The sequence below is a fragment of the Physeter macrocephalus genome, chromosome 11, assembly GCF_002837175.3.
Source record: "Physeter macrocephalus isolate SW-GA chromosome 11, ASM283717v5, whole genome shotgun sequence".
Lineage (NCBI taxonomy): Eukaryota > Metazoa > Chordata > Mammalia > Artiodactyla > Physeteridae > Physeter > Physeter macrocephalus.
The window spans coordinates 94,943,403-94,958,995 of record NC_041224.1 but is presented as its reverse complement, the minus strand read 5'-3'; the positions used below and the strand labels follow the sequence as shown (position 1 = coordinate 94,958,995).

At 40.2% G+C, this 15,593-nt stretch overlaps 2 protein-coding genes across 6 annotated transcripts in view; one reads left to right on the top strand and one right to left on the bottom strand.

The window, feature by feature from the left end:
- MFAP1 (microfibril associated protein 1) overlaps positions 1-8,156 on the bottom strand; it is a 13,127-nt gene extending 4,971 nt beyond the window's left edge. Inside the window, exons 1-6 of the mRNA XM_007114223.2 lie at positions 7,904-8,156; positions 3,874-4,093; positions 2,606-2,735; positions 1,913-2,100; positions 1,282-1,390; positions 1,019-1,179 (exon numbers count right to left, since the gene is read on the bottom strand). Of these exons, the coding sequence (XP_007114285.1) occupies positions 1,019-1,179; positions 1,282-1,390; positions 1,913-2,100; positions 2,606-2,735; positions 3,874-4,093; positions 7,904-7,982 (887 nt within the window). The 5' untranslated portion in view covers positions 7,983-8,156. The remainder of the gene's footprint in view (positions 1-1,018; positions 1,180-1,281; positions 1,391-1,912; positions 2,101-2,605; positions 2,736-3,873; positions 4,094-7,903) is intronic.
- Positions 8,157-8,243: 87 nt separating this feature from the next.
- WDR76 (WD repeat domain 76) overlaps positions 8,244-15,593 on the top strand; it is a 66,238-nt gene continuing 58,888 nt past the window's right edge. For 2 of the 5 annotated variants that reach the window (XM_024115597.3, XM_024115590.3), the window contains exons 1-2: positions 9,845-10,148; positions 10,772-11,182. In XM_024115597.3, coding sequence (XP_023971365.1) covers positions 10,092-10,148; positions 10,772-11,182 — 468 coding nt within the window. In that variant the 5' untranslated portion in view covers positions 9,845-10,091. The other 3 variants (XM_024115619.3, XM_024115615.3, XM_024115605.2) reach the window with 3 other exon arrangements.

The following is a 15,593-nucleotide window of genomic DNA, read 5'->3' as shown; positions in this document are numbered from 1 at the left end:
CGTGTCCCCTGCATCGGCAGGCGGACTCTCAACCACTGCGCCACCAGGGAAGCCCTGGTATTTCTTTAGTAATGTGCTTATATGTCACAAACCAAGGATCACCCTCATTAATTAAACTGCGTGATTTTAACCCTTTTTTTTGGGGTGGAGAGTCACAGATCCCTTTTCTTCAAAAAATGCAAATAAACACATAATTTTTCATACAATGTTAAAGGGTACATGGACTCCTTGAAGTCCAGGATAAAAACCTTAGAAACTGCAGGCTGAGGACAGAGTCTTCTATTGAGGATTATAATCTGGGATTACCCTCTCTCATTCCTAGTAATTTTTAGGAATGGGTGATGCAGCTCAGAAATGACTCTGCTCTAACACAGTGACTGTGGTAGATTATTTAAATGCCACAAATTCTTCCCCTCACAGTATGCATGTCCCTTTGCAGAAATGACATGTGAGCTTCAAAAGACCTTGCCAGCTTCCACCTTTGCCCTCTTAGAATGCTGCCCTGAGACCATTATGTAAGGAAACTAGTCTAGCCTACTGAAGAAGAAGTGAGGCATTGTAACTGACAGTGCCAACTACCAGACACATGAGTGAAGCCCAGTCAATCTTCCAGCTGGATGCAACTGCATAAGAGAACCCAGGTGAAATCAGCAGAGGAACTGCATAGCCAACCTCCAAAATTATGAGAAATAATTGTTTCAAGTCACTTACTTTTGGGTTGGGTTGTTATGCAACAACAGATAACTGATTACAGTGAGTAACTTGTGTGTGTCTACTAGGAAACTACTAAAGGGGGTATCAGCTGGCCCTCTATCGTGGAGAAACATGGACAAAATGTGTTTCTTTTCCCTGATTTTATCGTAAAAGCCTCATTCCAATGTATGGGGAACCCAGCCAGTTGCAGGAACCCTAAAGGAAGCTAGAATGGAACTCATAGTAGGTGTGGACCCTCAGAGCTACCCTACTAGGAACCTGTCCCATCAGTGGTATTAAACTCTAGGCCCATCCTATTACTCACGCTTCTCGATCTTCTCTGTCCCTCTTGATTCTCTTTAGCTCCCGAACTTTCCACGCCTCATATTCTTCCTCATCATTTTCATCGTCAGTATTGAGTGCCTCCAGTGCAGCCAGGGACCGCTTGTTCTCCTCCAGCTCTTTCTTGGTCTCCTCTTCTACAATCTGGATAGGGAGAACAGTTCAACTGTTGGACTTCCTTACTCTCCTCAGACAGACCTAAGCACACAACTCCTTGCACTCAATCCTCACAGCTACCCCCAGTACCTTGAGTGTGTACTTGCGCCTCTCCTCAGCCATGCGTTTGGCCTCCTGCTCCAGCTCCTTCTGTTTCAATGCTTCAGCCTCACGTTCCTGAACTGTTACCCGGTCCTTCCTGCAGCACAGAGGTCCTGTTAATTACCCAAAGCCCTTAGAGTGGAGGTCTTTGTTCCCCTAAATTAAGTCCCATCCAAACTAGACAAAGCCCAATAATCTCTGGCTCTATTATTTGCAAAGAGGCAAAAATGGGAGTCATTCCCGGTTTTCAGAGCATCAAAATTCCATTCATCTTTGAGAATTGCCTGAATAGCAAGAAACCTGCTGGACTGTAGGATTTCTAGCCATTAGGAAAGGAATAGGAATTTGCTCTTCAAGCTTGATTTTGTGTTTAAAAGAATATAAGTCCTTGGCAGGTATGTTTTCTTTAAGTGGAAAAGGAGATGTGAAAACAAACTCAGTCTCCCTGCTAACAAGATATTCCTCAGCAAATACCCTGCCGAGGTGGGGCACTGGGCAGAAGACTTTTCCTTGGTGCTTACATTTCAGAAGAGCGTGAGAGAGAAAAGAGGCTTTCATTTTCAGACCTGGAAAGCTGTAGTTATTTCCAGGATTCAGGCCTGGTTTGTGAGATACTTACTTCCGAATGAAAACTGGCTTAAGGCGAGGCTCCATCTCATCTTCACTGTCTGTGTACTCTTCATACTCAGACTCTGATTCTGACTCCTCTCCAGAACGTCCCTCATCTTCCACCTCCATGACTTCCAGCTCTTCATTTTTTCTCTCCTGAGCTCGTTGACGCATCATGCCACGGCGCCGTTCTATTTCCTGTCAAGTTACATGTCCAAGCCAGTCAGCTAATTGGCCTGTGCTCTGAGATGTCTTTTTATTTTAACCTCAACAAATTCTGATATGAGTAAATGCAACTTAGTACCATTCTATTTCTTTTTTTTAAAAAATCTTAATTACAGTATAATTGCTTTACAATGGTGTTAGTTTCTTCTTTATAACAAAGTGAATTAGTTATACATATACATATGTCCCCATATCTCTTCCCTCTTGCATCTCCCTCCCTCCCACCCTCCCTATCCCACCCCTCTAGGTGGTCACAAAGCACCGAGGTGATCTCCCTGTGCTATGCGGATGCTTCCCACTAGCTATCTATTTTATGTTTAGTACCATTCTATTTCAATCCTATCCCCAATAAGCAGGGAACACTGGATCAGACTTCTGCCAAAAGCAGATATCTTGCGCCTTTAGGCCTCATCAAAGGAGCACAAGCCCTAACTTTTTCTTGTACCCAGAAAGAACTTCCCACTTTCCGAAATTATACCTCATCATCAATCTCTTCCTCTTCTTCTTCACTGCTATCTTCTCGTTCCATGCGCCAAGCATCTCCTTCCACTTCGGAGTCACTTTCTCCAACCACTTCAGGTTCCACTATTTTCCGATGTCGAGCCAATCTGAAAGACAGTGTCCAAGTGTAACAGCAACCTCACAAAAACGAAGGGGCATCAACCACATTTCCTTAGTCACAGGGCACCTGGACATTATGTTTGCTTTTATTAGTACTGAAGTCTTGAGATAAGGAAACCGAGGGGCAGATTAAAGAAACTAACTCAAAGTGTTAGAACAAATAGTCAAGTTGGACCCAAAACATTACATGTATGCTGAGGCACCCTGGGGCACTGCAACAAACGTAGATGGGTGCACTGGGAGATATTTTAAAGCTCAAGGTAGTTCACAATTTCAACAGTAGATCACACTATGTTTCCTTTCAATGATATATCTTAGAAAAACTGGGATTTGGGGGCTGCTGTGATAAAAAGCAAGTACTGCATGAAAGTCAATATGCAACAGGAAATGAGTGACAGTGCCAATGTGACTCTAAGGTTTGAGAAGTTGTCAGTGCCCAAGAGCCACGCAAACCCCAGTAGTAAGTAACTGTGGTTATGTAAAAATGTTTTTTCTTTTATACATATTATATTTTTCAAGTGGCTAAGTTGCTAGGACATAAATATTTATTAAATCATTTGGATCTAACTACTTAATAAAATAAATAGAATTGTTTGGGCCCAGGGCTCTGTGAAAAAACTCCTGAGACAACATGAACTGTGAAAGTTTGGGGCCTCTGGCCTCCTCTGTAAGGTAATGTCTCAGTCAATACACAATACACAAAACCCCTCATTGGGAGGCTCCCTTTTCGACATCAGTCCTTTCTTCCTACTTCATCAGTGTCATCTCTCCTCATTGGCCTTTAGAATAAATGCATGGATAAAATCAAATTTCTCAAATTTTATAAAATATCTTTGTGCTAAAAAGACTCCTCAACAAACCAACCAACGGTCTGTGTTTTCCATCACCTTAATGAGTTATTTTCCTAACCCCACTGTGCCTGTTTGCTCACTTGTAAAAATGGGGATAACAGTACCTACCTCATAAGGTTATTATGTGGATTACAAGAATTAGTAAATGTAATATACCTGGAACAGTGCCTGGCACGTAGTTAAGTACTATTCAAGTATTAGCTATTACTGCTGTTGTTCCTATTAATTAACCTGTAGGGGTTCACGTCCAGGGAAACATAACCCTAGTCATTACCTCTCCTCCACATCTTCACTAATACGGTTCTGCAAACGCCGTAGCCGAGGGTCGCTAGATGAATCCTCCTCCTGTTCCTCAGGCTCTGCTTCTTGTTCTTTGGCTTTCTTAATGAACTGAAACTCTTCATCCTCCTCATCTGAGGACTCCATAGGGGCATAGTCTGGCCTCTTTCCCGACACATAACGTTTTACCTTCACTTTTTCCATCGAAATCTCACCTGGGTGAGAAAGATAACTTATGTTTCAGTAGCCTCTTTCCCAATGTCCTTCAACCCTTGGCCTTTCCAGGTAGAGCCCTGTATTCCTGGCAAACCAGAGTCTAAGCAGGAGAAGAAGAGAGCCATTACCCAACCATCTATTCATCTAATGCTGTTTTCCTACAAAGGCCAAGTCATGCGAAGGCATTCTTGTGAACACCAACATTAATGATAATGAGGCTTAGCTTGGGTACAATGAAGTGGAGGAAGGTGGGCAGTGAAACAACAGAAAAAGTCCCCCCAAATAGGGAGACTACCTCCAACACAAATTCATGCTATTCCACCTGAACTATGTGCTTAAGTGAATTATTTGTAATAGTGCCCAGCACATGGTAAGGATGACTTAAGTGGGAATATAAAATTAAAATACTGCTCATTCTTTTAGTTCGAGACTTTTCTGTGGCAGCCTTTATAAATTACCATATAACGCAATCTTCTAATCTTTATTTCTACCTTCTTTTCTTTTAGCTTATGTGCTATCAAACCTGCAAGAGTAGATTATCTGTCTTTTACAAATACCAACAATTCCAGTGAACAGAAAATCAGTAAAAACTAACCAACATATTTTATAAGATGAATATAACCCTGATAACCAAACTGTACAATTCAAGGGAAAATTTTAGGTGGATTTCACTTACGAACATATACAAAAATACTAAATAACATAATAGCAAATGTATTCAGGCAATGTAAAAACTAACCAAAAAACCCCTCTAAGCTATAGTGACATAAGAGGATTTAGCCCAGGACTACAAGCATGGCTTAACCTTAGAAAATTAACAGGGGAAAAAGTAATATACTATTTAAAGTTTATATATATATGGGACTTCCCTGGTGGTCCAGTGGTAAAGAATCCACCTTCCAATGCAGGGGACACGTGTTCGATCCCTGATTGGGGAACTAAGATCCCACATGCCACAGGGCAACTAAGCCCGCACACCACAACTACTGTGCTTGTGTGCCTCAACGAGAGCCCACGTGTCGCAACTAAGACCTGACGCAGCCAAAAAAATAAATAAAATAAAAAAATTAAAAAAAAATATTAAAAAAAGAATGAAATCACAACAAAATAAAAATTAAAAAAATAAAGTTTATACATTTAAAGTCACATAATCTAACAATAGATACAGCAAACATTATATTTAATGATAAAACATTAGAAGCATTCCTTTAAAAAACAGTGGGCATCATTAGGTTGTCCCTATCATATCTTCTAATCAACATTATATTATGGTTTTAATTAGCGCAATAAGAAAAGGAGATAAAAGGTAAGAATTGAAAAGGAAGAAACCGCCACAATTTACAGACTATATGATTACTTATGTAGAAAATACAAGATAACCAACAGATAAGCTAAAAAAATTTCAAGAAGAATGCTGGATAAATGTTAGATAAAAATAAATGTGCCTGTACATTGCCTACCTATAATTAGATAATACAGTTTAAAAATACTATTTACAATAGGAACTAATCTGTAAGATACTGAGGAATAAATCAACAAATGATGTAGGCCTTTAGGAGGAAAAATATATAATTATATTTAAAGATATAGAAGATCAAAATAAACGGAGAAATATATCATGTTCAAGGATGAGAAGGTGGCAGCTGTGCCCGAGTTGATCGATAAATGTGTGATCTATAATTTTAATGCAATTTCATTAAAAGCTGTTCCCAGGCTGATTTTAAAATCATATGGAAGAACAGGAGGTCAAAAAGAGCCAAGACAATTCTGAAGAACAAGGTGAGGTAAAAGACTTTAACAGACACCTCAGCAAAGAAGATATAAAGATGGCAAATAAGCATGTGAAAAGATGCTCCACATTATATGTCGTCAGGGAAATGCAAATTAAAAAAACAATGAGATACCACTACACACATATTAGGCTGGCTAAGATCCAGAGTTCTGACAATACCAAATGCTGGTGAGAATGTGGAGCAACAGGAATTCTAATTCACTGCTGGTGGGAATGCAAAATGGCACAACCACTTTGGAAGATAGTTTGATGGTTTCTTACAAAACTAAGCATACTCTTACTATATGATTCAACAATCGTACTCCTTGGTATTTAGCCAAAGGAGTTGAAAACTTATGTCCACACAAAAACCTGCACACGGATATTTACTGCAGCTTTGTTCATAACTGCAAAAACTTGTAAGCAACCAAGATGTCCTTTACCAGGTGAATGGGTAAATTAGACTGTGGTACATCCAGATGATGGAATATTACTCAGCAATTAATAAAAAAAAGAGGTATCAAGCCATGAAAAGATACGAAGGAACCTTAAATGCATAGTAAAAATACTGTGTGATACCATAATGATGGATAAATGTCCCTACACATCTGTCCAAATCTACAGAATGTACAACACCAGAGTGAACTTTAATGCAAACTACCGACTTTGGGTGATAATGATGTGTCAATGTAGGTTCACCCTACCCTAGAGAAATTCTTACACAAGTGCACTAAAGAGACATGTTTAAGCACTGTTTGTAACAGGAGAAAAAGTAACAAAACAACACTGTCCCTCAGCAGGGAGCAAACTGTGGTTTAATTATATAATGGAACTCATAAGCAGTTAAAATGAATGAATAAGATCTTCATGTATTCAAAGAATACTTCTCAAAAAGCATGTTGAGGACTTCGCTGGTGGCACAGTGGTTAAGAATCCGCCTGCCAGTGCAGGGGACACGGGTTCGAGCCCTGGTCCGGGAAGATCCCACATGCCACGGAGCAACTAAGCCCGTGTGCCAAAACCAATGAGCCTACGCTCTAGAGCCCGCGCGCCTAGAGCCCGTGCTCTGCAACAAGAGAAGCCACCACAATGAGAAGCCCAGGAACCTCACGAATAGCCCGCGCGCAGCAACAAAGACCCACGGCAGCCAAAAATATAAATAAATAAATAAAAATTAAAAACAAAACATGTTGAGTCTAAAAAAAAAAGGCAGGTTGCACAAGGATAGGTACCGTATATTTTTTAAAAAAAGAATTGACATTATTTTTCAAATACTTTACTGAAAAAACGCTAACTTTCAGTCTGACTTCCCAAACAGGTACAGTTTTCCTTCATCCATCTGCACCCATCCTTTAAAGATCAAGTTAAATACCCCAATCTGAAGAGATTATTCCTTCTCTGCCCTCCCTAAGTACTTCGTTTGTATCACCTATGTGACAGGTATTACAGGTGCAAAAGACCGTACACCTGCTTAGAATGTGCCTTTCTGCATGTCTCACATCTAGTAGACTATGAGTTCCTTACACCACTGTCTTACACCATTTTGTATTCAATTTAACAAATACAGGCACTGCGTTGCTTGAAGGGATAAAAAGTTTAATAAGACAGAGTTCCTGCCTCAAGGAGGTTATGAGCCTATGATGTAGTAGAGGGAAATGGACATGTAATTAACAACGATAAGAGTTATAAAAGCATCATAAACAGACTATGGATAACAAAAGAGGGATTGTATCCCACACAACCCCTTGCAAACTGCAGGCATTCACTACATTTATTAGTCTAACTTATTGATGGAGGCCAAGGCAACAGGGTGCTTGCTGTAGGAGAGAGCACACAGGCTCTAGTAACAGGATGAGACGGAAGTAGCTTTTTTTTTCCCGTAAGCAACGCGACTGGATGCGAGTTTGATAGGGAAAGTCGAAGAAATAGGGGGCAAGGTCGTAAGGGTCGCTGGGGTTGAGGTGGTGGGCCCGGGGTAGGTTTGGAATATGCTGGGGAAAGAGGTAAGATCCGACTGGAAAGCCGCTCAGCACAGTACCTTTCTCATTGCGAACCGGGACGGCCCCAGCCGTAGACTGAATGGGCGGTTGTTTCATGAGTGAGCTTGGGACCGACATGTTGACGGCAGCGGCAGTGACTCCCAAAACTTGACTGATTCCAAACTGAACAGAACAGAACAACGTCAACGAACAGAAAAAACCTCTTCCACTAAGGCCACTGTACACTGCTGCGCCGCTGATACAAACACCACTTACGGCTGAGCTAGAAAAACCGGAAATATGCGATCAGAGGATTGTGGGATTGTGGAGGACGTCTGGGCGCCTACGGCTAGAACGTCGAGTCTGTTACTGCGCATGTTCATAGGCCGCCCTGGCCTCCTCAGTCTCGCAGTATTTGGATGCCCTTTCTGGCGGGAAGTTGTTTCCGCTGGGCTTTGCTGTTGAGACCCTGCGGCGAGGAAAGGCTGAATGAAAGGTTTCGCTCGTTAGGGTTGGTTTGAAACCGAGGAATATCGGGTAGTGAGGCATAAGAAACTGAGGAGATAGTGAAGGGCGGTTTGTCCAGATTGTTGAAAGCTCAGAATTAGAGTTTAATCGGAATAGAAATCCTGTTAATAGCACCTGATTAGCTCAGTTGATGAGGCTGAGCGGGTTGTGGTGAGGTATTTTTTGGTCACGTGAGGGCAAAGGGCGGTAATTTAGGCCAGTGGCAAGAAAAAAAAAAATCCCCCAAGCGGCTTAGAACAGTGCCTGAAATCCGAACACTCTTACGCTTTCCAGTTCTTTCCGTTTCTGGAGACTGCCTATTAAAACATATTCCTGGCTGGAATATTTGTATATAAAAGTCCATAAGTAATTATTAAGCACCGCGCTTAGCTTTCTCTAAGGAGTATGGAATATTGTTGAAAGGCTTGTTTCCTCCAGGAACTTGAATTTCATTTAGTAAGTCTTCAAGGGCTTACAGAAGAGTAACTGAAATAATCCCAATTTACTAGTTGGGTTGTGTAAAAAACATAGGCTAATTGGTAGTCAGAACACAGTCACTGTAGAAAGGATTTTATAATTGCTGTGGTGGGGAGAGAAGGGACAGCCTGAGCAAAGTCTTGAAGTCCAGAAATAGCAAGGTATATATCAGACACTATGAAAAGTTTGATTTTATCAGTAATTTTTGAGTCGAGGAGTGTGCAAGTTCCTGAAGGGCTTTAAAGGTGCTGTTAATAGGATTAGTTCTCAAATTATTTCACTTGTATCCTAAAATTGGGCCTCAGCTGGGAGAAGAAATAAAATTGGGCAAGTCTCGATCAAGGAACAGTGGATAAATCAAGTAACCAACCAAGGGAGCAGTTTTGAGCTATAAAGAAAAGGACTGTAAAAGAGTAGATAGAAATTTGTTATAAATTCATCAGCTCCAAAACTATGCTATCCAGAGGGAGTAAATCTGACAGGAAGGCAATTGTTTCTGCTCGCGGCAACCCAGAATATAGGAAAAAAAAAAAGGTTTAATATGGCAGTGACTATAAGAAATATAGTGCCCTGAAATCTTATTTATGATGCTTTGTGATACAAAAGTTATTTAAAACTTTTCCCCAGTCTTTGGGCTTTGTAAGGTCACTAAATCTTAGTTAACTGGTGGGTGAAATTTAAACCAACTTAGTTAACTGGTGGGTGAAGTTTAAACCAGCTTAAGTTAAAAGCTCTTGAAAAAAAAATCAAAATGTTTCTCTTCCTAGGCAGAAAATACGGTGGCCATTGGGCAAATTTTCTGGTGGTGGGATTACAAAGAACTAGGGGCTGAGGTAAAGGCTGCATATATATTGATTTCATTTCCTCTCTATTTCATATGGCATTTAAGTGCTCCTGAATCTTCTCCAGGCTCACGTTGCTAGGCAAGGTGGTTTTTCCTTAGGAGAGGCGCAGGTGTTATTCAAAGTGAGATACTGGTATCAGCAGCATCAAAATCACCGGGATCCAAGGTAAAAACGTCGATTCGGTCCCTTCGCTTCTCTGAGGAATTTGAGTTTGGGGCGAGGCTGGCAACCTTGCCTCTTTAAGAGACTAATGTAACGCCCTGTTCCCCCTCCCCCTCCCGCCGGCTGGGATCGGAGCCCTCCTGCGCCGCCCTGGCCTCCCCCGCCCTGGACCCCTCCCCGCCCCTCCCACCTCCACCCATCCCCGCCTCCCGCCGCAATCTTGGCGGGAAGACGCCTGCTGCTAAGCGGAGGGAGGATGTCTGGGTCGCGCGCGGAGGCCGAGGAGAAGGTGGGCTCGAGACAGCGACTCCAGGTGAATGGGAGAAAAGGCTTGTCCCTTTCGGGTGTGTTCCTGCCTCAGTCTTCGTGAGGGGTGTGCCGGGCATAGGCCGAGGAGGATGGGAGGACTTGCCACCCGGCACTTCCTGACTCCAAAACTTTCCTGCTCCTTGGGGCATCTCTCAGTTTAACGGGTTTTTGGGGGTGTTGCTTTAAAAGATAAGCGGGGATGCCTGTCTTGGTTTTCCTCTGGAAAGTAGACCTTCAGCATTGAGGAAGATGCTTATTAATAACCCCCAAAATAGTGTCTGGCTGGGATCCGGAAGCCTGCCTTTGCTTTTGCAGTCTTTATGGTCAGTTTCCCACTCTTGAAACAATTCCAGTTACTCAGTCTCCTCAGTTACAAATTGTCGTCATTTTTATTATTGGTCTGGCAGACTCATGGGTAAGAAATGTGTCCAGTATAATAAATAATTCTATTCAGGTTAATGAATTAGGTATCTAGATTTTGGAGAGAAAAAGGTTTCCTTACAGGCTATCAGTTTGGCTTAATGTTGTTATTATGAAATAGGAATTAGATTTATTTACTCAGATCTGTAAGAAAAGGCTTAAAACCTGGAATTTTAATACTCTGTTTTCCTTTATTGACCTGAATAGGTGAATGAATATAAGGAAAACCAAAACATCGCTTATGTGTCTCTGAGACCGCTACAGACTACAGTTTTAGGAAAAACACCTATGGTGTATCTTGTTCCCTTTTCACTCAGTACCTACAAGCCAGATCAACTTAAGCGCCCCAAATCCCTATTAGATAAGAATTCTAACAATGAAGTGGCATGTAAGAAATGTAAGAAGGCTGAAATAAAGAAAACTTGCAGAAAGATTTTAACCCCAAAGATGGAAGCCACATCTTCCAAGGCAGAATCCACTCTGCAAAAATCATCCTTAGATGTTCATGCTGAAAGTAACAAGTGGCAATACAAGAGCACTTCAGATGCAGTGATTCTCAGTGCTGATACAGAAAGCAGCCAGGATGGAGACAGTGATGAAGGTACCACACCAGGCATGGTAAGAATTTAATTACTAGCTTATTCAAATTTTTCATATTTAAAAATATGTTTTTAAGTTCTCATAAGCTAAGGTTATCAAGGGTCTCTTTAGCTCAAACAAATTATTTTATCATCTAATTTATGTTTAACTGAAATTTTATTCTTTAAATGTATAACAGATAACTTCCTTGGGTTAATTTTACTCTTGGTTTCGATTTGTGAAGGAGGGGATTGACTTAATCTTCACTCTGCTTCCCTTTTTCTTCCTCTCAGCTTATTGAATTTATTTTTGAGCTTACTTCTACTTTATGGTGTCATGCTCACCTTTACATATTTATGCACAATATACCAGAAGAAGTTGAGTTGTGGGACATATAGCATTTGAATGACTCGATGTCAGGGTAGGAAAATCACCATTAATTGATTGCATTCATGTGCTGAATATTTCCTTTAATTATGTAAAGGAGACAAGTGATGGAGTAGAGAAGATACGTGAGAAACACTTACTAATTCTATTTAAAATAATAGTTCCATCAGTTTAAGGAATTAAGCATCGAATTATTTTGGCTTCTATTGCCTATCGGGAGTGTTGTACTTCATTTACTTCATTTAAAGTGTACTTCATTTAAAGTGACAAATTTTATGCAAGACAAAATAAAACCCTACCACATGATGAAAAGTTGATTGAACTAGAACAGAAAATGATGGTAGGTAAAGGGAGATGGGATAATTGAGGCAGTGTTGTAATGAACTAGGACCTGTGGTGGGACAGGGTGGGCTAAGTCATAAATGCGTTGGACTGGGGGTTGGAAGCCTGTGTTTTAGGTGTGGCCGCTTCTAAGAAACCTTGTACCTTTAAGCAGATCACTTCTACGGTGAGAGAATTGGATAAGATTGGTGGTTCTCAAACTTTAGCCTATATCAGAACTACCTGGGAGGCTTGTTAAAATTCCTTTGCAGGGCTCCACCACCAGTTTCTGATTAAGAAGTTTTGAAGTGGGTATAGAATTTGCATGTCTAAAATGGCTTTCTAGAGACAACGGTCCAGGACTGCACTTTGAGAACCAGTGGATTTGATTATCTCTTTCTGAGTATATGAGGCTAATATAAAACAGATTTTATTTTGATGTAAGGTAAACAGGGTCAGAAATTAGAACATGAGGTAGGACTGGAGATAGAGTCATAAATGCTCAGCATATATTTTCTTAGGACAAGCTGAAAGAGCTCACATCTTTTATAGAACATTTCATTCTTTTGTTCTCTTCCCTTTTGTTAATTATCTTTTTGGGGTAAAATGGTTAAGGCTTTGTGGTACCATGCTTTAGGAAAAGTATTTAGTTTATAAGCTTATTTGTTCTCAGATGAAGGATGGCTTCTGTCACATCAAAGACAAGTGCCTGTAAGTCTAGAATTTTATTCTCCTTTTCTGTGAAGTTTGCTAAATTTCATCTCTCAGTCCTTCTATTAAATATGTTAATGTCATGAAGCATTTCTGAACAGTTGTTTTAAAAAATTTTTGAGAAAATTTACGCTTACAGAAGAGCTGCAAAAATAGTAAAGAGAATTCTCCTATATCTTTCACCCTTCTTCATTTTTTGTTAATATCATACATAGCATAGAATGTTTATCGAACTAAGAAATTAACCTTGGTACAGTGCTGTTAATTAACGTACAGAATTTATTAGGATTTCACCAGTTTTCCCACTAATATCCTTTTCCTCTTCCAGTATCCAGTCCAGGATCATACAGTGGATTTAGTTGTCATGTCTCTGTAGATCTGGCAACAGTTTCTCAGTCTTTCATGACCTTGACACTTTTGAATAGTGCTGGGCAGTTATTTTGTATAATTTCCCTCAATTTGGGTTTATCTGCTGTTTTCTCATGATTAGAGTAAGATTTTGCATTTTGGGGAAGCATACCACAGAAATGAAAGTGCCCTCCTCAGTGCATCATATCAGGGTGTACATGATGTTGGTATTTTACTGGTGATGTTGACCTTTATCATTTAGCTAAGTTGGTGTCTGCCAGGATTCTCTAATGTAAACTTACTATTTTTCCCTTTGTAATTACTAAATATTTTGAGGAAGATACTTGGAGACTATGTGAATATCTGGTTTCTGTCATCAAGCATATATTTATTTTTTTATTAAGATAGAATTCACATAACATAAAATTTACTAAATTGTGTAATTCAGTGTTTTTTAGTATACATACATAAGGCTGTGCAGCCATCATGACTATCCAATTTCAGAAATTTTCACTCCAAAAAGAAACCACATACCTGTTAGCAGTGACTACAAACCCTATTCCTCCCTCCCTCAGCCCTGGAAACCACTAATCTACTTTCTGTCTATAGATTTTCCTGTTCTGGACATTTCATATAAATGGAATTATACAATATATGGCTTTTTTGGTCTGGCTTCACTTACCATGTTTTCATCATTCATTCATGTAGCATGTATTGATTGGTATTTCATTCCTTTTTATGGCTGAATAATATTCCATTGTATGGATATACCACATTTTGTTTATGCATTCATCAGTTGATGGACATTTGAGTTGCTTTCACTTTTTTGCTCTTAAGAATACTGCTGCCATGAGCATTTACTTGTGAGATTTTGTGTGATGTTTTCCATTCTCTTGGTATATACCTTGGAGTGAAATTGCTGGGTCAAATGGTAACTGTGTTTAACTTTTTGAGGAATTGTCAAATTGTTTGCCAAAGTGACTGCACCATTTTTACATAACCACTATGAAAAATCCAATTTCTCTAATACCCTCAACAATACTTGTTATTGTTTGTCTTTTTTAAAAATTAAAATTTTTTAATTGAGGTAAAATACACAATGTATAATTTACCATCTTTACCATTTTTAAGTGTACAGTTCAGTAGTGTTATATACATTTACATAGATGTAAAATGAATGTCCAGAACTCTTTTCATCTTGCAAAACTGAAGCTCTATACCCATTAAATAACCCCCCATTCCCCTACCTCCTTTCACCCCGTGAAAACTACCATTCTACTTTCTGTCTCTGTGGATTTGATTGTTTTAAGTACCTCATATAAGTGGAATCATATAGTATTTGTCTTTTTGTGACTTTTTCACTTAACCTAATGTCCTTAATTGTTTTGATTATAGCCATACTAGTGGATGCGAAGTGGTATCTCATTGTGGTTTTTAAAATTAATTAATTAATTTACTTTTGGCTGTGTTGGGTCTTCATTGCTGCACGCGGGCTTTCTCTAGTTGCAGCGAGCGGGGGCTACTCTTCCTTGCCGTGCGTGGGCTTCTCACTGCAGTGGCTTCTCTTGTTGTGGATCACGGGCTCTAGGCGCGCGGGCTTCAGTAGTTGTGGCACATGGGCTCTAGGCACGTGGGCTCAGTAGTTGTGGCTCGTGGGCTGTAGAGCGCAGGCTCAGTAGTTGTGGTGCATGGGCTTAGTTGCTCTGTGGCATGTGGAATCTTATTGGACCAGGGCTCGAACCCATGTCCCCTGTATTGGCAGGCGGATCTTAACCACTGTGCCACCAGGGAAGTCTCCGCCCATTGTGGTTTTGATTTGCGTTTTCCTAAAGACTAATGATGTTGAGCATCTTTACATGTGCATATTTGCAGTTTGTACTTTGGAGAACTGTCCTTTCAAGTCCTTTGCCCATTTAGACATTTAAGTTGTCTTTTTTTTTTTTAAACATCTTTATTGGAGTATAATTGGTTTATAATGGTGTGTTAGTTTCTGCTTTATAACAAAGTGAATCAGCTATACATATACATATATCCCCATATCTCCTCCCTCTTGCATCTCCCTCCCACTCTCCCTATCCCACCCCTCTAGGTGGTTACAAAGCACCGAGATGCTCTCCCTGTGCTAAGAGGCTGCTTCCCACTAGCTATCTATTTTACATTTGGTAGTATATATAAGTCCATATCACTCTCTCACTGCATCTCAGCTTACCCTTCCCCATCCCCATGTCCTCAAGTCCATTCTCTACGTCTGCATTCTTTATTCCTGTCCTGCCCCTAGGTTCTACATAACCTTTTTTTTTTTTTTTTTTTTTTTTAATTTCGATATATATGTGTTAGCATACGGTATTTTTCTCTTTCTGATTTACTTCACTCTGTATGACAGACTCTGGGTCCATCCACCTCACTACAGATAACTCAATTTCGTTTCTTTTTATGGCTGAGTAATATTCCATTGTATATATGTGCCACATCTTCTTTATCCATTCATCTGTCGATGGACAGTTAGGCTGCTTCCATGTTCTGGCTATTGTAAGTACAGCTGCAATGAAAGTTGTGGTACATGACTCTTTTTGAACTATGGTTTTCTCAGGGTATATGCCCAGTAGTGGGATTGCTGGGTCGTATGGTAGTTCTATTTGTAGTTTTTTAAGGAACCTCCATACTGTTCTCCATAGTGGCTGTA